Below are 23,760 nucleotides of genomic sequence, written 5' to 3' on the forward strand. Positions count from 1 at the left end.
AAACAGGAAGTTCTTGGTTCATCTATGTGAGCTTGAATAGAATAAAATTATTAATTTTTGGTTAAGGGAATTAAACCAGCTTAATTAAATTAAGAAGATATTAAAAGTATTTATTTTACAAACTAATTTTGTCATTACATTCTTGGCTCCACCGCTAATTAAGTCTTGTCTTTTCCTTCTTCACACTAATCTTTTATTTTTCATATTCTCCGAGCAACATCAAGCAATTATTTTCAAATGCTTTCATCAACCAACGATGAAAAATATATCATTTAAGGGTGAAATTAAGGCAGGATCGATCAGTCCTTGAAAGCAATTAATTTAATTATTTCAATGGATTTTTTTAGTGGGTAATTAATTGCGTTGATAAGCCCTCAAGATTTGTGTTAGTGGGTAATTAATTGCGTTGATATTGCAAGTGAAACCTACTTGTTCTACGGCAGAAGTTTCTTAAATATCTTTAATAGAGAGATAAAGAAAAAACTTATAATTAACCTCTTTCAAATATTAATTTGTCTTATTTAAAATGAAAAAACCTACATCAACGTCTCAATTTCAATTTAAATGTCGGTGATGAAATATACACCATCCAAAAGATGAGATATACATAACCTTTCAATGAAATAAGACTTTCTTAGCTCTCTTTTACAAAAATGATTTTAGTGTGAAAAAACATAAAATTTATAATATTTTAATAATTTTTTTATTAATACGGATGTTCAAGCCAGCTTGCGTGTACCTTGACTATTCTCATGAGCTCTAAAGTTAACGACTATATAAATCTCCAGTGACTCTAAAGATTGTGAGATTCGAATTAGTAATATTTATACTTTAATGATTTTTAATAGTATAGAAAGTTGATTATATCATTTAAAAAAAACCCAAAAAACCAGTAAAATATTGATATTTATTCAATCCAAATATATTTTGAAAATTACTTAAAAAACCTAGTAAAAAGTATTAATATTTTTATCATCTAATTAAAAAAATAAATAAAATAAAAAAACAACCCGATGCAATCTTAATAACAGGAGTAAATTAATATATTGGATGAAACAGATCACAAAAACCCACGAAACCGCCGCATGATGGTGTCATTGTCCGAATGAGTGAGTGAAAGAAAAAGAGTCAACTCGAACCCACTCGACCCAGACTCGACTCAACTCGACTACCCTTCCCCTACTTTTCTATGTTTGTTAGGAAAGCGGCGTCAAGTGTCGTGCATGCATCTTTCCTTTTTCCTCTCTCCCCTTCCTTCGCATATTTGCATGCACTCTCTCTCTCCCTCTCTCATTTGTAAAACACACACACTTTGTCTCCTGTCTCTGCCCATAATAATACAAACAAACAAATTAACTCGCCGTTACTCTCCTCTTTGACTCACCCCTCTTCTTCTTCTTCTTCTTCTTCTTCACTCAGTACTAGTCACTGACATTAATGAAGGTAAATTTGCTGAAAAAATTGTTTCTTTTTTAGTTTTTTTGCTTAAAGATTTGGGCCTTTTCTTCTATAATTTCTTACTATTGAGGGGTTGTTGAGATTTGGAATTATTCATAATGTTGTGCGTGGAGAGATTGACAAGTTTTGATTCTTGTTTCAATTGAATTGTGGGTTTTGATCAGAAAGGGGTTTTAGGTATTCTTATGATTGGGTTTTGTTGTTGATGATGATTGGTTTGTTATTAGTTGAAAGGGTTGATTTTTATTTATTTTTTTAATAAAAGAAATGGGCACCAAGATTTGCATGAATGCATCGTGTCAAACTACGACGACTCATGAATGGAAGAGAGGTTGGCCTTTGCGATCTGGTGGTCATGCTCTTCTCTGCTTTAATTGCGGGTAATTTCCTTTTTCTTCTTCCTTGTCGTGGATTTAATTTCCAATGCTAGTAGCTAAGTAGCTTCACAAAGAGCAGTTTGGGGATGTTTTGATTCAAGTTCATCACTTTGTTGTTTCTGCTAATTGGGTTTTGACTTTTCTAGATTTCTGTCATCTGGAGTGTTTTAGTACTTTGCTGTAAGAATCGGTGACATTATGATTATTGTTATTAAGACACCTATATTTAGATAATCAGTACTAGAGTATAACCATCTATATATACGGGCAACTACTTGTTATTATATCGTGGAAAGTCTTGATCTTTAATTATAGCATGTAAGCAGCTAATCATGGCTTATACTCAACGATACAAATCACTCAATCTGTATGTTTCTGCACCGACAGCTACAATGTATTGAATTCTGTCGATGGTATTAACCAGCTGAAGAAAATTGCTGGCCGTCCTAGGAGAACCTATCAAATTTTATCTTTAGCAGAATGAGTCTAAATCAGTAAACTTTGTGTTTGACTGGCAGAAGGACAGTCAGAGGAAGGGGTTGAGCTACAATTATTTCCCATCCTTGCATGTTCGATTTTTCTTTTGTTCTGATGTAGACAATTGGCTTGTTTTGATAATGAATGAATAATTATTTCCTATCTCATGCATTTGGCTGGTAATGGATCCTTAATTTCAATTTGAATGAATAACCCATTCTCGCATGATATGCAACTGTAGCAAATGTTAAGTTTAGATAGAGATGCTGCCATCTCAGATGCTTTGACAAATCTTAGTAGTTAAGATTTGAACTGGTTCACTTGACAGCTCTTTGAGTTTGATATGCATGGTTTTTCTTTAATGAACTTATGCGATACATGAAGCTTTATAACAATCTCACAGTAGTTTCCATATGCTTCGTGAAATCATGAGACACCTTATTACTTTTGTAGTTTTTGTAACATTTTAACAATTACGCTGGCTGACCTTGTGTGTGCATTACAAGTTGCTTTTACCTTTAACTTAGAAACATCATGTTTCTGATTCATCATTCTATTGATGTCCATGTGTTTACTTCCATTTATTTTCACTAAATCCTTGCTAATTTGACGTGGGTTATATCTTTATTTGTAACTTAGATCTGCATATGAGGATTCCCTTTTCTGTGATACTTTCCACTCTGAGGAACCTGGATGGAGGGAATGCAATATATGCACCAAGGTAAGTTAATGGTCTGGTGGCTTTTACTTTTTCCAAATCCTTCCTTTTGTTTGTTGAACCTTTCTTATATTATATCAACTTATGGCCCTCCTCCAAAAAGAAGAAGAACAGAAGAGAAAAATGTCTAATTGAAAATTGTTTCGCAGCGTCTCCACTGTGGATGCATAGCCTCTAAATTTTTGCTTGAACTCTTGGATTATGGGGGTGTTGGGTGTAGTAGCTGTGCAAGGAGTTCTCGACTTCATTCAGTAAGATGAATTGCTTCTAGCATTTCTAATTTGCTGTATGCAGTATGTTTGAATATTAGTTTGATTGGTTTAAACAACTGCTTTTGCTTTTTTACCTTTTCTGGTCATTCTGTCAAAAGTATGAATTATACATAGTTATAGAGGCTCAATAAATTACATGCTACACATGTTTATGGCTTTGAAGACTTTGGTTGTCTTGATGATTCTTCAGAAATAGTTCCAGGATTGCTGACTGTTTGTCACATACAATTTGGTGACAGAAATGATTAATGTGTTCTTGTGAAAAAGCTCGATAGTTGTGGAAGCTTATCCTTAAGCATTTCTAGCTAATAATGTTTGCACGTCCCTATAGATTCTCATGCTCACATTTTATTTTCATGACTTAAATTTATGGTTATGGTTGTTGTATGAAGGATAATGTATTTTCTTGGCATTTATTTGGTAGCAAGACAGTGTGCTTTTAGTGGTTCTAATCATGTGCTCATTCATTTGTTTTTCTATTTGTTCATGCAGATGCAAAGTGATGAGATTCCTAATGGGTATGGCTCATTGACAAGAAATAATGCTGGTGATTTGGAGTCCATTCCTGTTGAAAGCACAGTGGCTACTAATGACTATGATGAGGGAGGACTTGCTCAGTTGTGCAGGCTTATAGAGGCTAGTGAACCCAGCCTATTGCATCCTTCCGAGAGAGCCAACGCTAATGGATGTCTTGGGCAATTCAGACAAGAGGAGATCAGGCATGCAATTGGGGATATTGGCACGGGCTTCTCAAACATGACTCTACCATCAGTTGGATCATCTAAATTCACCAAGCCAGACAATATGAGTTCATTGTTAGACATGAGAGATATGCACTGTTCACTTTCTGAGCCATCTCTGAGTATGGCTTTGGGAGCTCCATCCGGGACTACAAATTTTGCACCCTTTCCTGGTGGGGCTGTTGAAGGAAGGGAACAAGGCAAAACACCTTCTTCCTTTCAGCAGGGACAAAGATCTCGACCAATATTGCCTAAACCCTCAAAACTGGGCCTTTTGTCAAGTTCAGAAAATAATAAAGGTGCAGCTTCTGAGCTACGGATTGCAAGGCCACCTGCTGAGGGGCGTGGAAAGAATCAGTTACTTCCTCGATATTGGCCAAGGATCACTGACCAAGAGCTGCAGCAACTATCTGGAGAGTATCCTTTATTTTAAAGTCTAATTCGTTGGATAAATTTACATTTGTGATTTCTTTTTTCATCATAAATGGATTCAGAATTAGTGGTTTCCTTAAGTATGTTATCTTAAAGTTTGAACTCCAATATTGTGCCATTGTTTGAGAAGATTCTCAGTGCCAGTGATGCTGGTCGAATTGGTCGTTTGGTTCTCCCAAAAGCATGTGCAGAAGTAATACAGCCTGTGCCTTTCTCTTCGTTTCATTTTTTGTTCCTGCTTCCTTCTTTGCATTTGTAGTTGCATAAACTTTAAAATATTGCAGGCATATTTTCCTCCTATTTCTCAATCTGAAGGCATTCCCTTAAAGATTCAAGATATAAAAGGGAGAGAATGGACGTTTCAGTTCAGATTTTGGCCCAACAACAACAGTAGGATGTATGTGTTGGAGGGTGTAACCCCTTGCATACAATCTATGCAATTAAAAGCGGGAGATACAAGTATGCTCGGTTACATTCTTGCTTAAAGTAGATATTAATGTCTGAGTTCTCACAACATTTTTTGCACATTGAATCATATTCTGTGATGCTTTATTGTAAAATTCATGCTATTCCTAGCCGGGGGTGGTTGTGTGCTTGAATTTTTATTTCTATTCTTGATTAAAGGAAGATGTTAATACATAGCTATTAGGATATATATTGCTTCATTCAAATATAAGCCGTTTAACAATGGTTTGGTTTATGTAGAAACCAATATGGACTAAGATGGCAGTACAGTTGTTTAAATTAATGGAACACAATATAACTAGTATTGGCATGAAAGGAGAGGTTCTCAGCTGCATTACCTTTTTAAATCTTATCTATCTGTATGAAATTTGAGTTCTTTCAAACAGAACTAAAGCGCATTGATGTTGCCTTGTTTGATTATTGTATGTTCTATTATGGTTGTCATATTTTTGCATCCTTTAACCTATTGGAATTTGGAGGTAATTATCACTTTCATTTCAAGTGTTTCTCTTTCTCTCTAATGTTATCTTATGAATGCTATTTTTTTTCCTATTCCAGTAACATTTAGCCGGATAGATCCTGGAGGCAAACTTGTCATGGGATTTCGCAAATCAACAAACAACAATGAAGATATACAGGTTGAGCCTTATTGGCATTTTCACTTCATTCTGAATCCTCTTACTTTCAGATGCCATATCTCTTTTTTAATGTGTGAGCGGATTTACATGTACTTTGTACATGCTTGTTGAATGAACAGGACGCCCAGGCATCTGGTCTTCCTGATGGCACTGCTTCAGGGGAAACTTCTTTATCTGGTACTGTTGAGACTCTCCTTGCAGTAAGTGGTTAATCTGTCCTTTTTAGATCATTAAAGGCAGCAGGGATCCTGACCTAAATTCTCTGTCTGAACATTTGAAATTAGCTGATGGATATATTGGCTGGAACAATAGTGAGAACCATGGGGGCGGGATAAATGGGGATCTACTGCAGCAAACAACAGCACCAACAGAGAAGAAAAGGACTCGAAATATTGGACCTAAAAGTAAGAGGTTACTCATGCATAGTGAAGATGCTATGGAGCTCAGACTAACATGGGAGGAAGCGCAGGACTTACTTCGTCCACCCCCAAGTGTGAAACCAACCATTGTCACTATTGAGGACCATGAATTTGAAGAATATGATGTAGGTTTCTCTTATTTGATGTTTTTGCTTGCCTATGCTTTGCAAGTTATATGTGCAGTGATGCTTTAAAGGATTCAGTGCATTGAAGCTCTAAATTCGACCATTTTTTTCTAGATAAACTATTTGATAAAATTTCTTTATTTCATTTAGGAGCCTCCAGTTTTTGGGAAGAGGACCATATTTACTTCTCGATCACCTGGGTAAGGATTCTTGTATATGCATAGTGTTACATTTTGTGTTAAGAAAAGAAACTACCATATGGGTTGGTGAAGGATATTTTGGAGTTCTTTCAGCATTTGTCCAATGTATTATTTATATGTTGTCAACGTTTCCCTGCAGTACATTGAACACAAATTTTGAATAAGGCTCTGGTAGTTTTTAATAGAAAGGGCATGTTGTGATCCCGTAGCCCTTGATATGGATGATGGCACAGTTTTTTCTGCTTGCTCCCTCCCTCCTTCTTACTACCTTTAATTAAGGGAAGCAAGAGAGATCAAGTAGCTCTATGGTTATGCAGCATGTTTGGGGTAATGTAGGTTCTTGGTAGAAACTCTTAACCTGCATGAATGGGCTTGTGTAGTGAAGTGCTCCATGTCAGTTCTTTTAATGCTCAATAACTGAATCTTTCAGGAGACAAGAACAGTGGGCTCAATGTGATGATTGTTCCAAATGGCGAAAGCTTCCTGTGGATGCTCTTCTCCCCCCGAAATGGACGTGTTCGGAGAATGCTTGGGATTCAAGCAGGTTGCTCATTTTTTGCTTATGAAATGTTGTTTTTCGTTCTTTAGGGTATTTCATTAAAAATCATTCATGATTGATATTTGGTTTCACAATTCATATTTTTATGGTCAACTTTTCTAGGTGTACATGTTCTGTACCCGAAGAGATGACTCCAAAGGATTTGGATAATCTTCTGAGAGTGAGCAAAGGTATGATAGACCCTTTCTGCTTTCTGCATAAGCTTTTATACATTGGAGAGTTTTTATCGGTGTCATTAGATTTAATTTCTAATACAAGTGGGTGAAATCACCATGACTAGACAACTTAAATTTCATAGTAATGCAGGTCGGTTGATATAACACACACACACACACACACACACATGCAGGAAAACACAGGATTTGAATTGTTGTTGATAGTTTTTTAGTGAAGATTTTCATTTAAAATGTAAGCTAAATAACCTGATACATACATCACTGATTCAGTTACTATCAAGTAAAAGATAGGGTTGAATAATCATGGTGATATTATATTATTGAGATTTTCCTTTGAAGTGCAAGATTTTTATTATTGATGAATCTCAAAACATCTCCTTGATTTGAAAACCCACCCGTAAATCTTTGTAAAAGCAGATTTCAAGAAGCGAAGGATTTTAGAAAGCCAAAAGCGGTTCCAAAACTGTGAGCCTTCTGGCTTAGATGCTCTGGCTAGTGCTGCAGTTTTAGGAGACAATCTAGATGATTCAGGTGAGCCATCAGTTGGAGCCACGACAAAGCATCCCCGTCACCGCCCTGGTTGCACTTGCATCGTTTGCATTCAACCACCAAGCGGGAAAGGCAAGCACAAGCCCACATGCACATGTAATGTCTGCATGACTGTAAAGCGCCGTTTTAAAACCCTCATGCTGCGCAAGAAGAAGCGCCAATCAGAACGCGAAGCAGAAACTTCTCAGAAGGACAACATGGATCGTAAGGAATCAGAAGCGAATGGCACAATGAGTCATGAAGTGTTGCCTATAAACAACCCGGAGACTGAAGTCGGTCAAAGCAAAATGCAAACTGAGAAAACAGAAACTAGTGCTGGACAAATAGACCTAAATTGTCATCCTAACAGGGAGGACATGCCGCTGGACATGCCAGGATTGAGCACGATGAACCTTGTTGACTTGGCCAACACACCGTTGGATAATTATATCAAGCAAAACGGTCTTTCAAGCTTGGTGTGGGACCAAGAGGGAGGTCAAGCTCAACATAGTGGAGAGAGTCTGAGGCGCCTGTCCGATGAAGCATTTCTTGCATCAATAGGATGGACTCAAGAGAGCAGACGCGATTGACGGTGCTGTCTATTCGATTTATATCGGCTTGATATGGTAGTTCACGAGGAGTTCGATTTTCTTCACTCGAATAGTGTAATTTATTTTCGTTGTTTTTTTTAATGTCCCCTCCAAAGGGGTGGTGCTATACATATCTCTACAGTCATAGAAAATGCAATTTTGCTGTATGTTTAATTTTCCATTCACACAACATCTTCCCCTTGATATTACTCTGTTAGAATCTGTGGTTGCTCCATTCGAAGTCCTGCCTACCACTGCGATCTTAATGGGTGGGAGGTTCATATGCCTGGTTTTTTGTACTTGTTATATTTGATCAATTCATCTCAAACCCTACACTTTGATTTGGCTCAAGTTAACCCCACTGTTTCCTACTAACATTGACTATTTGACTCCCTTTATCCACCTGGATTATAAATTAAATAGCCACATCAATACTGTGCGATACAAAATAATTAAACAAGATGATCTTAAATTCCCTTCTAACAAGAAGCAATTAGGTTAGGTTTATGCAGGTATTTAATTTATGCTCTTTGTCCTTGTTCGGTATTGCGTAAATTTTGATTTTTTTAATTATTTTTTTTGTTTTTATTTTGATTTGTTGATATCAAAAATAATTTTAAAAAAATAAAAAAAAATATATTATTTGTTAGCTTTAAAAATTAAATAGCCCCTACTATACTCTTTCCTTGCCTTGCGGCAGGGCATAAACAAATGGGGTTCTTTCTGATCAAATTAATTTAAAATAGAGAGGCCACTTATGAATTTAAGCCTTGGACTCATCAACCTTTGGTTAATTTAAATTAAATAGCTAGGGTTCAATATTTAATACTCTCATTTATGGTTGGCTAGGTGTAAATAATAAAATCCTGCGAAACCCGTGAACCCTTGGACACTACTTACAACCTCAAAATGTCAACCATCTCCATTAATACTTTGATTTACTTATAATTATACAGGTCGCCCGTGCTTTGTTACGTTGATTTTTTTATTTAAAAAACCGATATTCAAGCACTGTAAACATGTTTTAAATTAAAAACAAAATATAATCTCGTAACTCGAGTTATTACTCTTACTAGATCCAATAAGATTGTTTGATTTAATTATATAATATAAAAAAAACGTTTGTGCCTGGTCCTCCCGAAGGTCCAACTGGCCCAATCCATTTCTTGGCCACATTGATGATTGATCTTTTCGTGTTCAATATGCATAGAGCATGCTCTCCTGTTTTGTTGGTTCAGTACTGCGTCTCGAAAACCTCTCCATCAACATTTTCCAGAAAAGGTTTTGGATATATATATATATATATATATATATATATATAGCTGCTTAATTAGAACTTGTAAATCAAAATCCATCTGTCAAGGATGGATCAAATCATCAGTAGCTGGATCAAGTCTTTTTTAGTCGGCAACTGTACGTCTTTTGTTGCATGGAACTGTTCAAATGATATCAGTAGCTGGATCAAGTCTTTCTTAGTAGTGGAAGAAGAAGAAGAGCTACAAGGCATCCATTGTGGTCAATTACGCGTTAATATTCTAGCTAGCTAACATGGGAGATCAGTTATCTTAATTACCATTTCTTAATTAAGTTAGCTAGCATTCTTGTACCAACCCAAGTGAGACAAAATATATTTGACCCACACCACCAGAATCGTGTCATTAGTGTGCTAATTAATAATTAGTCCGGCCTCGTATTTGTCGCTTTTCATGCTAGGGTTGATCAATCCACGTAGAGAGTGATTCAATCCACGTAGAGAGTCGCACATCACGGGTTGATATAAATTACCCTGAAAAGATATCGTTTGAAATTTTTAAAAATATTAAAATGATATTTTTAAAAATATATATTTTATCTTCAAATCAGGTTTTGATTTAATCAAATGGATGGTTGTAGTGTGATCAAGTTAACTTCTACCTGTTTTTTTTTTTAAAAAAAAAACTTGGCCTGGGCTAAATTCCAAGTTGATTTTCCGAGCAGCTTAATTAATGTCCGGCCTAGCTAGATGTTAGCCATTTATGTATAAAATCATCGACATTTCCTATGAAACTTAATGAACTCATTCCACCTCTATTTCAACCAATTTCCACAGCTCTCACAATTTCTCTCCGAGGAAAAAAAGAAGCTTGATAAGCTAAAAAATGGGGGACTTGAAAACGTTGGCAAAGGCAAGAATGGAGCTTGAAGAATTGTATTCAGGAATCCCAGATGATTCAGTCAATCTCAATTTTCAAGACCTAGCAATACATGTAAAACAAAGCAAAAATAGTACACCAGAGAAGATAAACACAACCACCAATAAAGAACCAAGTCAAGAAGCCAAAACCCCTAAACAAGTTTCTCCTCTAACCAAGTTGCCTAGCCTTGATTTCAACAGAGGTTTACAGGCTTCCAAAAATCATCAACAACCTCGTCATCTTGCTGAAGGGCACCCACTTGGTCAATACCATAAACATAACCTGCAGCATGATGATACTCATAGTCCGTGTGGCACTATTGGATCATATCATCATGATCAAAGCAATCATGGTCATGCAAATATAGGTAGAAAAGGTCCTTCAAAATCAAGGTTTGCACCGGAGAGGAGCAGGGAATTTGATGATGTGAGTGTTATGAGCATGGATTCTATGTGCCAAGAAAGAAGTGGAAGACCTCATCGCCCTGGAATCCCTCACTCCAATATTTGCGCCGTTTGCTCTACTTACATCTATATTTTTCGGCATCGTTGCTTGGTGAGTATATTTACTAACCAATCCTCTTTCTTTCTTTCTTTCTTTCTTTTAAAAAATTAAGCCCCAGATTCGATAAAGAGAGATGCTTTCGATAGTGGTTTATAAGTTATGTTTGAGGTGATTTAATACTTGTATTGTAGATTTATATTCTTGTATTGATGGCTAAGAAATGATGATTTTGTCTACAGGTTTGTGGAAGAGTCCATTGCCGAAATTGTGTAAGCATAGGAATGGGAGAGATGACAGAAGGAAGAAAGTGCATCGACTGTTTAGGGAGAAGGTTCAGTCAAAGGTAACATCTCTAAGCATATTTCCTTCAAATTAATATTTTATCTTATATATTTTCATGCATGGTTGATTAATTAACAAGTATTGAATATGCAAAACTTAATTTAAATTAAATTTATTTGTCATTAAATCTGTAGATGACCTTGCATTGAAAGGGACTCTGAAATTTTTCCGATCCATAAACTTGGATTAAATTCTAATCTTTCACCATTAACCTTAATTTATTTGATTGTCCTTGCTTAAAGCGTAGTCATGATGCTATATTGACTTAATTTATGGGCCAGATTTTCATCATTAATGATGGACAGCTCTAAATAATTTACTGTGGCAGCCTAATATCAAACTCTAACAATTTGTCTGATTTTTTATACAGATACATTAGTAGAGCAGGAATGGTAGGGTGTTGTTCGGGGTATCCTAGTGATGTAAAGCAGGCAGAGCTCAGGTGGGCTGAGAAGGGGCCGAGAAGGGCAGGGGAGAGAGCATTCGGCCATGGCAACATGACCTCAAGATCAAGAAACCCTATGTCGACTCCTCCAAGGCCCTCCAATAAGGCAGGTGTTAGCATGAGTCAAGATCTTCCTTCTTTTGTTACAAGCTCGCCTTATTCTCCTTACAGTACTCCTAAACATCACCAGCTGCCCTTGTAGGAAGGGCCCTTGATGAATCGGGATGCTTTATGTTTGTTTGTTCTTGTACTTGATCATTTGTTTTTATGTGCTATTACTCTGTGGTTTAATTAAATGTGGGATGGTTTTTCTATAATTAGTGAACTTGGTAATGAAAAACTGGTCACATAAAATAAACACTATTAAGCATATATATATATATATATATATATATATATATATATATATATATATAGTCCATATGTAATATAGTGTTTTTTATGTTTAGAATTTTTGTGTATTTTGTATTAGAACCAATAAAAAGAAAAAGTTTGGAAACATTTCAAAACCTATTTGAATTAAAATTCAGAAGTCAAAAGCCATGAAATAAGAGTTTTTAAATAAATATGCTATATATAATATCATATTTAACACTTACACAAAATCCACAAACAAAAGGATAATATTTGGTTATTATTAACAAAAGAAAAAAAATAGTAATAGGGAGATAACATGTTTCCTTGTATATTTTATATGTCCCTTTAACCAATATATATATATATATATATATATATATATATATATATATATATATAGGGGTGGAGCTAGGATTATTTATTAGAGGATGCCAAAATTAATATAACAAGACATAATATTTTTTAATTTATTATACATGAGTTATAAAAAAAAATACAAACATATAATGATCTTTGCACTAGGTAAAAGGTTTTGAGCAATACCAAATTGAGTCAAAACAATGAAGTTAATTTCATCTTCATCGTGAGAAAAAAAATTGGTAATTTTGGTGGTTTTGCTAAAAACAAAACATAAAAAAAATATAATCAAGACAAACCAATAAAATATATCTAATTAATTAGAAAACAAATCACTATAACAAGAATTCAAAAATAAATTTGGCAAAACTAGCAGATCCAAGCAAAAAAAACAATAAGAAACAAAATAATAGAATTATGAAAAAATTTATCAAATTCTTAACGAACATCTCAAAACAAGACAAACAAAAATTTTAAATTTAAGGTTAGCAATGCTCAATTACTTTGATTTATTTGATGAAAAAATAATTAATTGATAGTGCTCTGCTTTCATTTTTTTGTTTGTTATTTATATTTATATTTATATTTTTGTATTTTACCTTTTATATTAGGGCTACAAGAAAAAAAGGGTAAAATCCATTAAGTTAAAAAAGTTATTTATAACTTTATATTTTTTCTTCCCACACGTAAGTAACTTTAAAGTCAGTGAACAACAAATATATTTACTATTAGAAGACTCACCTATTTAAATATCACATCTTATTACACTATTACTAAGAGCAAAAAAACCTACAAAATCAGTCATCACAATTTTTCTTTGCAGGGCCCGAGCCCCTGCTTGCTTTCCTGTGATTACGCCCCTATATATATATTGTTATTAATCTCTTTTATTTTAGAACATTAATTAAACACAACCTTAAGCATAGAAAAGAAAATATATGTACATTAATGAAATAAAGGGTCCTGTTTGTCCTCCATTCTACAATAACAGAATGTTCCATAGAAGCAAGGCTTGACCTCCTCGCGGGAAATTTGGTGCCGGCAACCAACTCCTTTATTGAGTTTCGCCACCTACATGTGTATTGTGCTAAGTTATCCGCCGGCTCCATTTTCCAGGACCGGGATTCTCACATTCGGCTCATCTACATCACAATTATTTGCTGACTGATCAAGTGCTAATGTTTGTCGGCATAAGGGACATGATGAATGTAACAATAACCATTTGTCTATGCATTTAACATGGAAACCATGGCTACATTTTGGTAGTACTCTTACCTTTTCGCCTTCCGAAAACTCTCCAAGGCATATTGTACAATCAGTGACCTGAATATTTAGTCCTGATTCATAAGTTACCACCGGAATCTGCCTCAGTGCACTTTTCATTAGTCCTGTATTAGTGGCCGCAGCTAGGCGTGAAGCAGCTTGCTGCGGAGTCTCAAAGCCAATTCTATAGCCACATCTTAGAGCACAACGTGCTACGGACTTTATTCCAAGAGCACATAAGAATGCAAACAGCAAAGCTACCAAAACTATCGCCATGTTGCTGTTTTCATCACTGTTGAGGATACTCGAATTCCTGCATCCATGGCTATCAGGTGGCATCCCAGAATCCATGTCCAAGAGCAAGCGGTGCGGGCGGTATACAACTAAAGTTTGCATGGCTTGTTTGATTTGATCCGTCACGTCGCAGCTTCCATTGAAGGATCATGCAGCATGATAGGGTTAAATTTTGTAGAAAATATGTGCTTTAGCTATGGTAGATATGCTATTTTTTGGTACAAGGTAACTATAGATATGGACCTGGCTAGCTAGGTATGTTGCATATATTCCATCCGATAAAAGACTACAAGAAAAGCAGCATCAACTTGATCAGCGAAGGATAAGAGAAAGTCCAGTAGTTATCCAAAATTGGGACCATAGAATGCTATAATACACCAAATTGATCAGAACTATGGTCCTCTCCTACGTACGTGCATACCCACATCCAATGCTTTGTGTGAAGATAGATAGCAGAGAGTTTGTGTTCCATAAGTGGTCACTGAAGAATACATGTGGAGAGATATTTCAAGGATAGATATTTTTGAGTTGGGGGTGTAAGTGGTTGTGGATGCTTCAAGTTCACTAAACTTTTGGCCGTGTTTCATATAAAGGATCATAGCATGATTCCATCGTGTAGTTGAAATTTTATTCTGAACAGGTCTCAAAGGAACATGAATCCTGACTTGAATAATTAGTTAATTAATTAATTAATTATAATAATATTATTTATTTATTTTTAGTCAAAGTAATTGATAGTTTATACTTGGTATTTGATAGGTCAAGGTGACTTATAGTTAGTACTTCTAAAATATTATTTTTTATGGAGATATGAATTCTCCGATGCTTAAATAAATATCTTTTTTAGAAAGATAAAATACAATAATATTTTAGAGAAAGATGCTCTTAAAATATATATGTAATAAAAAATAAAGATTGTGAATTTTTGTTTTGAAGGTTTCACGGTATATTTGTAATCCATGAGTTTTCTCTTTTTATAGAAAAAAAATGTTGGAGTATAACTTTATCTTTGTAATATTTCAAGTTATATTATGAGTTGTATTTCACTCATTTAATCAAGCTAAAAGATAGAGAAATGATTGACTATGAAAAACTTTAATACATCTAATAGTCTTGGCAGAGTATAAGCTTATTTAATTAAGTGTATTTGTTGAGAAATAATTCTTTTATGATTTTATATAAAAATCTATAAAATTAATGGTGTTAGACGCAATTATCTCTTGAGTCTAACTAGCGTCAGACTTAACAAGCCTTTATCGAAGTGTATTTATATTCAAGAAATTTATACCAATAAATTATTTTTTATCCAATTTTTTTTATGAAAGTATATGATAAAATCTTCTTTCATCACATTCGCTCTCAGGAAGATGGGATGGGTTTCCGGACATTGTTAATTCTGCTTTAGCTTCATATCCTTTCAGAATCAAATCCTTTTTTTTATTAGGAACTATATATATCTGATCTCTATTTTAGCTAATCATTCGTGCTTTAATTTTTGTAGACTTGTGTTAGACTATGATAATTTCTAATTATTGCCATTTATCAGCTCTGGCAACTCTTTTTTTTAAAAAAAAATTGAATCCTCATCTATAGTTAGCTTAATCATAGTTTTTAAATACAAGTTCGGAGCAAACATAGAGGAAGTGTTGAGTCATTGATTAGGAGCTGATCTAGATTAATTAAATTTTTTATTTTATAAAAAATAAAATTAATATTATTTTAAAAAAATTAATGGTTTTGATCTGGGCACAAGCTAGCCTAATTTTTAAACAGGTTATATATGATTAATTAGTTAGGTTTAAATCCTGGGTCATTTGGGTTACTATTTAACTTGGTGGTTTAGGTCAATTTAAAAACAGTATGTTTTTTTTTTTTTTTGATAACTGTGGATGTCTGGATTAATTTTCACACATCTCGACTAATCCCTTGAGACTCTGAAATTAACAACCAGATAAGCCTCTAGTAATTCTGAGATTTGTGATACTCGAACTAGTGACTTTTAAAAAACAAATTCAGGATCTAATCACTTGATCTACACCTCTTAGTATTACAATAAACATAATTTAGCATGGGAAAATCACATATATTTTAGTATTTTACTTGCCATTAATATCCCATATGTACTCAAATGATAACAATAGATTTTTTCGCTTACCTGTTTTCCTTTGTCAAATCAAAATCAAAATAATGCCAAGTAAATTTCTTCTATCCATGTGATAATTCTATAGAAGATGTGATGCATTGATGGAAAGAAAACAGGATTTTGATTTAGTTAGTAAAATATTTTATTAAATACTTTTATTAATATAATGTCATATTTTATTTCTCTGTACAGTAAATTTTTTATTTAATATGAACGTCGTTAAGATTTAATGATTCCCAAATAAATCACGACATGGACCGGATATTGAAGATTTTATAGGCCAACTCTTAAATATTAATGCTGTTAACAAACAAAAGATTATAATTAAATAAAAACTTATTGTATAGTAACCTGATTTAATATTAAATTGATCGAATTATGGCGCTAATAAATGGAACCTGTGTCGTGTCTGGTTCAGAAAGTGTTGGACCCCGTAATTGACGGGATACGACCCATCTGTGGCCCCTGCTTCATTCAAGTTCCATCATTTTTATTTGTCATCATTAAAATAATTTATTTGTTTTTTTTATTTTTAATATTAACATATTAAAATTATTTAAAAATATTAATTTAATTATATTTTTAATTATACTTTTAAAAAAATATTGAAAAGAAAAGTTACCTCATTTTGAAAGGCTAGTTCTTTGCCTGCTCAAGTATAATTATTTTAATATTTTTTTAAATAATTATACTTTTAAGAAAGTATTCAATCCAAGGAGCACTGGGCTAAATTTGAAGCGGGTGGTCATGGTTTGGTCGGTGCATTTAAATGAGGTTGGAGATTGTGAAAGTGGCAGTGGTTTAGAGTATTTTTTATTTAGAAATGTATTAAAATAATTTTTTAAAAAATATTATTTTTAATATTAATATATTAAAATAATTTAAAAAAATTTAAAAAAATATTTAAATCAAAAAATTTAAAAACAGATTTGAACTATATTTTCAAACACTCTCTTAATGTTTAAACCGTCCAAGCCAGTGTTTCAGAAACTATGAAAGCTCCAGGTGGTACTATGATAGGGTGTAGTTACAAATGTTTTTTGGTTGACTATCATTTTTAAAGTTTTTTTTATTGTTTAAATTTGTTTTTCATTTTAAATTATGGTAAAATTTTGAATTTGAAAAAAACAATAATTTTTAAATCACAATCATAAAAATTATTATAATACTAAACACACATGAAAAATAAGAACAGAGCTCCACATGCAAGATATGATTGATATTTACAATTACAGTTATAAGAAATATTAAAAGAGATGTTGATTTCACCGTAGCACTTTGTATTGTGCTTCTTCTCATTTTTACTGTTTTTTCTTCTTTTTTTTTATCATGGAAACCTTTTTTTTATTGCATTCTAGCATGTTATATTTGTGATTTTTTTAGTTGATGTTTTCTTTTAATAGATTTACTAACTTTATTAGAGGTTCATTTAATAAGATAAAATTTTAATTTTTTTTTTTCATTTCCATCCTTTCAAGTTGAAGTTTTTTGTATTAACATTTATAATTTAATTTAATTTTCTTTTTATTCATTTATCTCGGTATCATTACTTAAACCGTGAGGTTTTCTAGACGAGTTTGGTTTTTTTTTAAGATTATTTTAAAAATTCAATATTTTTTACGCTACATCCTTCGGCATGAGGTTGTTTTGAAATTTAATTTTGTATTTTTTTTATTTATCTTTTATTGAGTTATCTCATTCATATTATCTGGGGTGGTAGAGCTTGGTTAACTTGCTTAGCATGTATTTGTATTTGCGTTTAAAAAATACTTTTGATAATTTTTGAAAAAAAAATTTGCTTCAATTTTTTCTTATGATTTTGGATTGTTTTGATGTGATGGTGTCAAAAATAAATTTTAAAAATAAAAAAATATTATGTTAATAAATTTTTAAACGAAAAACTCGTTGAAAAACAACAGTTATAACAATCCAAAAAACTACCATTGTTTTCTACTTGTCTTTTTAGTTTTTTTAAATTGATTTTTTTTAATTTAATTTAATTTGATTTGTTTATGATTAGATTTTAACCTTTTTTTTTTATTTGCTTTTTGCTAGCTTATTTTAGTCTTTGGTTTATGTATTTGACAGATTAATTTATATTAGTTTAGATTTTTTTTTCATTTAATTGGCTAGAATCCTAACCCTGTCACCTTTTTAGTCTGGGTGGCCTTTCTTTCTTTGTTTTGTTTTTTAGGTTTTTATTATTCTTTTATGTTTATATTGATCCATTAGTCGTTATCTTTTCTTTTTATTTTCAAATTTGATTATATATATTTTTTTCTTGTCTATATTATAAATTGAGTAGTTGAGTAGTTTTTATTTTTATTTTAAACACGCTAGTATTGCTTGAGCTTATTTTTAAATTAATAAAAAAATTATTCTGATTTACGGTGTAATGTTGCTCTACCAATTTAGTTTATAAGGTTATTTGTTAGTTAATCAATAATGATAATTGCAATTAACCTTATTTACTCCATCCTAGTTCCAACATCACCGGATCATTAAAATCCAAAAAAACACATGCACACTTTGAAAAAAAAAAAACACTCTTTAGATTACCTTTGATCATAGTGATAAAACCTAGCAAATTCGCGACTTGGTTTAAGAAACAAGTAATAAATCAAGTGAGTTAACTGAATTACTTGAGTTACTTTAATATAATATTATTAAAAGTTTTTTTTAATTATTAAAACTATATTATTTTGATTTTTTTTTTTAAAAAAAAACCTAGATTTCACCTCAGTTTTGACCAGTTAGCGGAGACCTCTGTTTAATTCACCATGTTAATTGAATATCATCAAGTCAACATCCACTAATTCGATATCAAATATGATTGGAATCGTGTCCTGAATTAACAAATTTCTGACTAGCCAGATCATGTTTAATACTAGTGACTTTGGCAAGCAACAACTTAACAAAGTAATAATTTTTAGTGGAGGGGTATAGCTTAATAGATTTGTTTCCTAAAAATCATTAGTTTAAATTTTATAAATTTTAGGATTACTAAAGTCTTACATGGTCGTTAACTTCAAAACATATAGGATTAATTGAGGTGGGTGCAAGCTGATTCGTACACCCACGTTAATATAATAATAATAATAATTTTTAGTTGAGGTGCACGCAAACTAGTCGAACAGAGAAATATTAAAAAAAAAGAAGAAAAAAAATCCAAAACCTTCTCATTTTCTTTCTTTCCTCTTCTTCCCTTTCCACTTCTTAACAATGTCTTCTTTGATGAAAAATCAAGATCCACAATCTAAATCACAAAAAAATAATAAAACATGTAACCTTACCTTTGACCATAGTGATATAACGTGGCCTGGTTCATGACAACCTCCAAGATTTTCGTCTAAATTTATATGGATTAATTTAAAATAATATTATTTTAATTTTTTTAAAAGAATATTAAACCAATATTTTTTTGTTTTTTGAAGTTAAATTACATATTATTTAAGTTTTTGATAATGCACCAGGTTAATCAGATAATTACTAACCAATCCAGTATAAAACCCGGTCTTAACCACGTTTTAATATAATGTATACCAAGCCAAGCCAAGCCAAGCCGGATAAGATTTAATAACACTAACTTTTGGACAAGCAGCAACACAACACAGTAATAATTTTTATTACACAACAACGTCAAAAAAAGAGAGAAAAGAAAAGAAAAAAACACCCAAAACCTTCTCATTTTCTTCCTTTCCTTTTCTCCCTTTTTTGCTTCTCAACAATGTCTTCTTCAATGGAAACTCAAGATCCACAATCTAAACCACCGCAAAATTCAGATCCAACAAAACCCCACAACCCCAACCCCACAACACCACCTGCTTCTTCGATGCTCAACAACATTCGAGGTGGAGCCCTCCATAGGAGGGCACGTTCAGAGATGAGTTTTAGGTTACCAGAAGACATGACAATGATGATGATGGATATCCACCCATCAGATCAAATCAATGGTGGTAATGGTAATGGTAATGGTGGAGGGGGGTCTTCAACAGGAAGCTTAGAAGAGATCGGATCAGAGGATGATTTGTTCTCAACCTACATTGATGTTGATAAGCTAACTGGAGGCAATAGTGGGAATGGAGCTGGAGGGGGGGTTCAGAATGATAATGATAATAATATGAACGGAGAGAAAGCTGGGGTTTCGGGTTCGGGTACTTCCAGGCCTAAGCATAGGCATAGTAATTCTGTTGATGGGAGTGTGTTTGGTGGAGGAGAGGTAATGGATGCTAAGAAAGCAATGCCGCCTGATAAGTTAGCTGAGCTTTGGAATATTGATCCTAAAAGAGCTAAAAGGTGTGAACTTTTTTGTTTTTTGATTATGGGTTTGGCTTAAAATTTTATTCTTTTATGGGTTTTTGTAGGAAATTGGTGTGCATTTGCTTTAAATTTGAGATAGGTAATGTTTTTGGTTTTATGGTTTAATTTTTGTAGTTTTTTGGATGTGGAAGATGGGGAAAGTTAGCTAGTTGCTTGCTGGATTTAAAATTGGTTTCAGGGGTTAGATTCTTGGTTCTGATTGGTCAATATTGTTTGTTTCATCTTGGGATCTATGATGATTCATGCTGTCTCATAACTGTTAAGTTGTCTGTGTTTAGACCTGCTTGTTGAATTGTTGTATTTTTCGGGACTGGAGAGTCTTTTCTTCTTCTGCTACTGTTTATCAAATAATATGACGAATTTTATAGTCTTTGTGGCAAATGGATACTTTAGTATATATTGAAGCCTACAAGGAAGTCAAGAAACCGGTTTATCGTCTAAGATAGATTTCGACTGGCTTGTTAGTTCGAGTATTTTTCTTCAATATATGCTTACTTGTAATTCACCAGCCACTTTGGCATACTTGAGATTTAAAGTAATGGTGCATTATGCTGGGATTTAGAAATGTTAAGCTTAAATAGTTTTCTTCAATTTAGGCTGACTTGTCATTCACCAACCACTTTGGCATACCTGACATTTAACTTTATGGTGGCTTATGGTGGGATTTTAGAAATGTCGGTAACCACAAATATGTTTAAAAGTATAATCACCCCAAATATGTTTTTCATAGTTTTCTTTTGACAATGAATGCATGAACAAAGACAAGCAAAGAAGTGGATAATTGATTTGCGAATTAGTTTTCTTCAAAAATTGGTGGCATCCCTTTTGCGTATGCTGACAACATAGTTGTTGTTCACAGGATACTTGCAAATAGGCAGTCTGCCGCCCGCTCTAAAGAGAGGAAAGCCCGATACATACTGGAACTTGAGCGCAAAGTTCAGACCCTCCAAACAGAAGCTACCACTCTTTCTGCACAACTAACTTTATTTCAGGTTTATGTTTGCTGGTTGTAATTTCAGCATGCATTTTTCTACCTTAGTTATATTTGTATAGTCTATTTATACCATGTTTTTCCACTGCAAGGATGTCCCTCATTTTTGTGATCCATTTTTTGTTGGATGGATGATTGTGTTAATGCCTAGATAAACAAATTGATCCACGGACGTGAACAAAAAAAAAAAAAAATTATGTGAGGATGAAGAACGGTTATGATAGTAAATGATATTGTTATTGGGTGGTGATTCTCGTGAAATTTTGCAGCTAATAATCTGATCACAACCCTCCTCTCTTAAGAGAGATCTTTCACAAGGCAAGCTGGTAGATGCAGAATGAAAGCAAGTAAAAATCTCGTGATATTGAATTTTGTGTTCTTGTAATCAAGAACACCATTTATCTTTTCTATCAATCTCATCTCATCATGTTACTTTATTGTCAGCAACCGTGCTTAGTCCATGTTATGTGCTCTACTACTTCTGGTTTTCAGTCAGGATGGTGATCCTGTTTCTCTTCTTTTCTCATATAGAGGGACACAACTGGTCTAAGCTCAGAAAACACAGAGCTTAAGCTTCGGTTGCAAGCTATGGAGCAACAGGCTCAGTTGCGCGATGGTGAGTGGCATGCCTGCTTTATGTTTATATCACCTGTGCACCTGATAAATACTCTTTGCTTTTTCTCAGTCATTTCTTCTTTAAAATTTGTTATTTAAGGCTATGACATCATATTTGGTTGAAACAGTGGTAGTTCTTATGTTGTTCTGTAGCTCTGAATGAAGCACTGAAGAAGGAGGTTGAGAGGCTCAGGATAGCCACCGGGGAAATGGTAAGCCCTTCCGAGTCATTCAACTTGGGAATGCACCAAATGCCCTTCACCCAGCCAAACTTTTTCCCACTTCCTCCACAGCCAGGATCTTCAGGTCACCCAAACATGCAATTACCATCATTTACTCATACCCCGCCTAGCATGTCCACCCACCATCTACAGCAGGCAGATTCTCACAATCTCGCAGACTACATGCAAAACGATCCTATCAGACAGTTACAGGGGCTTGATATCAGTAATAAAGGCTTAAATGTTGTGAAGTCAGAAGGTCCCTCGCTTTCTGCAAGTGAAAATAGCTCCACATTTTGAGGCAAACTGGCTGCTGACTAGCTGACTTGTCCATGGTGTGCCTGTGTGGTAGATTGTTTATAGACTGACATCCAGTCACTTAGAGAAGGTTTCTATTTTGATTTCATTATTCATTCCATTCATGCTGTGGGGTCGATTCAAATTATTTATTCTTAGGGTTCTCCAGAAAGGGAAGCACCCAGGTTTTGATGCGATGTGTAAGAGTCCTTTGTTTAACATGGAATTTCGTGGTGATATAGGACTTGTTGGGATGAAAGGTCATTCCTGTTGGATGTCAACATATGGGATGTTATGTTGATGGTGTCCGATTCTTTGTAGACTGTCATATTACTCTTGAACCATTCCTGGATTGATTGAAATGGACTCCAATTCCTTCTCTCCCCCTCTCCCTAGCTGCTTTCTTCTCTGTGTAAAATGTTCTTTCCTCTTCCACACTCTGATGTTTCGGACTCCTCTGTCAACTGCAGCCCCATCATTTTGTTGACATGGGGTTGCATGCATTCATGAAGTGAAAAAGCTGAAGCGGATTGCCAACATTACAGCACAGATTTATGACCTTGAAATACGTTACAGAATATTCTTATAAAAGAACTGTCTGGTTTCTATATAATCTAGATCTTGCTCCGCCCTGTGCCAGAAACATCAAGCGCAACTTTTTATAGTAGTAAAAAAATAATAATCATGTTAGAGAAGTTTTTGATTTCTAAACAATCGGTAAGAATATAATTTAACAATCTATAAAAATAGTTTAATGAAAAAAATTTAATAAGATACATTCTTTTAAAAAAAATATGGAGACAATAATCAATTTAATTGATCCAGATTAATCAATTAAATTTACGATTTAGTTGAGAGATTAAGAGATTATGATAACCTTATATAAAATAAATTAAAATAAATTGTAAAACTCAATTTAAAATAAACAAATAAAAAAATAAAAAATGAATTAAGAAAATGAAAAAAAAATTAACCCGAAATCATGAGATTAGGACAATCTTGTAGGAACTAAATTAAAACAAATTATAAAGCTTAATTTTCAATTAACCCAATATTGAAAGATGAAATTGAAAAAAAAAACAAAAAAAACAACTTTTATTAACACGAAGTAACTCGCTAAACCCATGACTCGAGTTATAAGACCAGGATAACCTTATAGAAAGTAAACCAAAAAAACAACTCGATTAAACTCAGGTTAACCTGCCAAACCTACAATCTGAGTCATGAGATTATGATAATCTTCTGTAAAGAAATTAAAATAAA

At 33.5% G+C, this 23,760-nt stretch overlaps 4 protein-coding genes across 4 annotated transcripts; 3 read left to right on the forward strand and 1 right to left on the reverse strand.

Annotated features, from left to right (window-relative positions):
* Window positions 1–1,155: 1,155 nt before the first annotated feature.
* LOC133668728 (B3 domain-containing transcription repressor VAL1-like) lies at window positions 1,156–8,530 on the forward strand. Its single transcript, XM_062088679.1, has 14 exons — window positions 1,156–1,443; window positions 1,724–1,838; window positions 2,952–3,033; window positions 3,180–3,281; window positions 3,795–4,459; window positions 4,571–4,667; window positions 4,759–4,933; window positions 5,498–5,577; window positions 5,697–5,754; window positions 5,862–6,121; window positions 6,272–6,321; window positions 6,752–6,865; window positions 6,983–7,050; window positions 7,474–8,530. The coding sequence occupies exons 2-14, from the start codon at window positions 1,726–1,728 to the stop codon at window positions 8,172–8,174; spliced, it is 2,565 nt and encodes an 854-aa protein (XP_061944663.1). The 5' UTR covers window positions 1,156–1,443; window positions 1,724–1,725; the 3' UTR covers window positions 8,175–8,530.
* A 1,572-nt stretch (window positions 8,531–10,102) lies between these two features.
* LOC133706168 (uncharacterized) lies at window positions 10,103–11,959 on the forward strand. The gene is made up of 3 exons (XM_062131645.1): window positions 10,103–10,903; window positions 11,092–11,195; window positions 11,565–11,959. Exons 1-3 carry the CDS (start codon window positions 10,313–10,315, stop codon window positions 11,839–11,841), a joined length of 972 nt encoding a protein of 323 aa, XP_061987629.1. The 5' UTR covers window positions 10,103–10,312; the 3' UTR covers window positions 11,842–11,959.
* Window positions 11,960–13,059: 1,100 nt separating this feature from the next.
* On the reverse strand, window positions 13,060–14,313 carry LOC133668781 (RING-H2 finger protein ATL72-like). Its single transcript, XM_062088779.1, has 2 exons — window positions 13,629–14,313; window positions 13,060–13,495 (listed from the first exon to the last, which is right to left on the reverse strand). The coding sequence occupies exons 1-2, from the start codon at window positions 14,010–14,012 to the stop codon at window positions 13,481–13,483; spliced, it is 399 nt and encodes a 132-aa protein (XP_061944763.1). The 5' UTR covers window positions 14,013–14,313; the 3' UTR covers window positions 13,060–13,480.
* Window positions 14,314–19,668: 5,355 nt separating this feature from the next.
* On the forward strand, window positions 19,669–22,878 carry LOC133706179 (transcription factor RF2b-like). The gene is made up of 4 exons (XM_062131655.1): window positions 19,669–20,349; window positions 21,233–21,365; window positions 21,896–21,980; window positions 22,133–22,878. The coding sequence occupies exons 1-4, from the start codon at window positions 19,781–19,783 to the stop codon at window positions 22,498–22,500; spliced, it is 1,155 nt and encodes a 384-aa protein (XP_061987639.1). The 5' UTR covers window positions 19,669–19,780; the 3' UTR covers window positions 22,501–22,878.
* Window positions 22,879–23,760: the final 882 nt, after the last annotated feature.

The sequence above is a fragment of the Populus nigra genome, chromosome 11 (assembly GCF_951802175.1).
Source record: "Populus nigra chromosome 11, ddPopNigr1.1, whole genome shotgun sequence".
Lineage (NCBI taxonomy): Eukaryota > Viridiplantae > Streptophyta > Magnoliopsida > Malpighiales > Salicaceae > Populus > Populus nigra.

Bases quoted from the DNA above. Each gene is read 5' to 3' on its own strand.
- LOC133668781 (XM_062088779.1), bottom strand. From the start codon at position 14,012: ATGCAAACTTTAGTTGTATACCGCCCGCACCGCTTGCTCTTGGACATG.
- LOC133706179 (XM_062131655.1), top strand. From the start codon at position 19,781: ATGTCTTCTTCAATGGAAACTCAAGATCCACAATCTAAACCACCGCAA. The intron at 20,350-21,232 runs GTGTGAACTTTT...TGTTGTTCACAG, and splicing joins GATCCTAAAAGAGCTAAAAG to GATACTTGCAAATAGGCAGT. The intron at 21,366-21,895 runs GTTTATGTTTGC...TTTCTCATATAG, and splicing joins CACAACTAACTTTATTTCAG to AGGGACACAACTGGTCTAAG.
- LOC133668728 (XM_062088679.1), top strand. From the start codon at position 1,726: ATGGGCACCAAGATTTGCATGAATGCATCGTGTCAAACTACGACGACT. The intron at 3,282-3,794 runs GTAAGATGAATT...TTGTTCATGCAG, and splicing joins GGAGTTCTCGACTTCATTCA to ATGCAAAGTGATGAGATTCC. The intron at 5,755-5,861 runs GTACTGTTGAGA...ATTTGAAATTAG, and splicing joins AGGGGAAACTTCTTTATCTG to CTGATGGATATATTGGCTGG.
- LOC133706168 (XM_062131645.1), top strand. From the start codon at position 10,313: ATGGGGGACTTGAAAACGTTGGCAAAGGCAAGAATGGAGCTTGAAGAA. The intron at 10,904-11,091 runs GTGAGTATATTT...TTTTGTCTACAG, and splicing joins TTTTTCGGCATCGTTGCTTG to GTTTGTGGAAGAGTCCATTG. The intron at 11,196-11,564 runs GTAACATCTCTA...TTTTTTATACAG, and splicing joins GGGAGAAGGTTCAGTCAAAG to ATACATTAGTAGAGCAGGAA.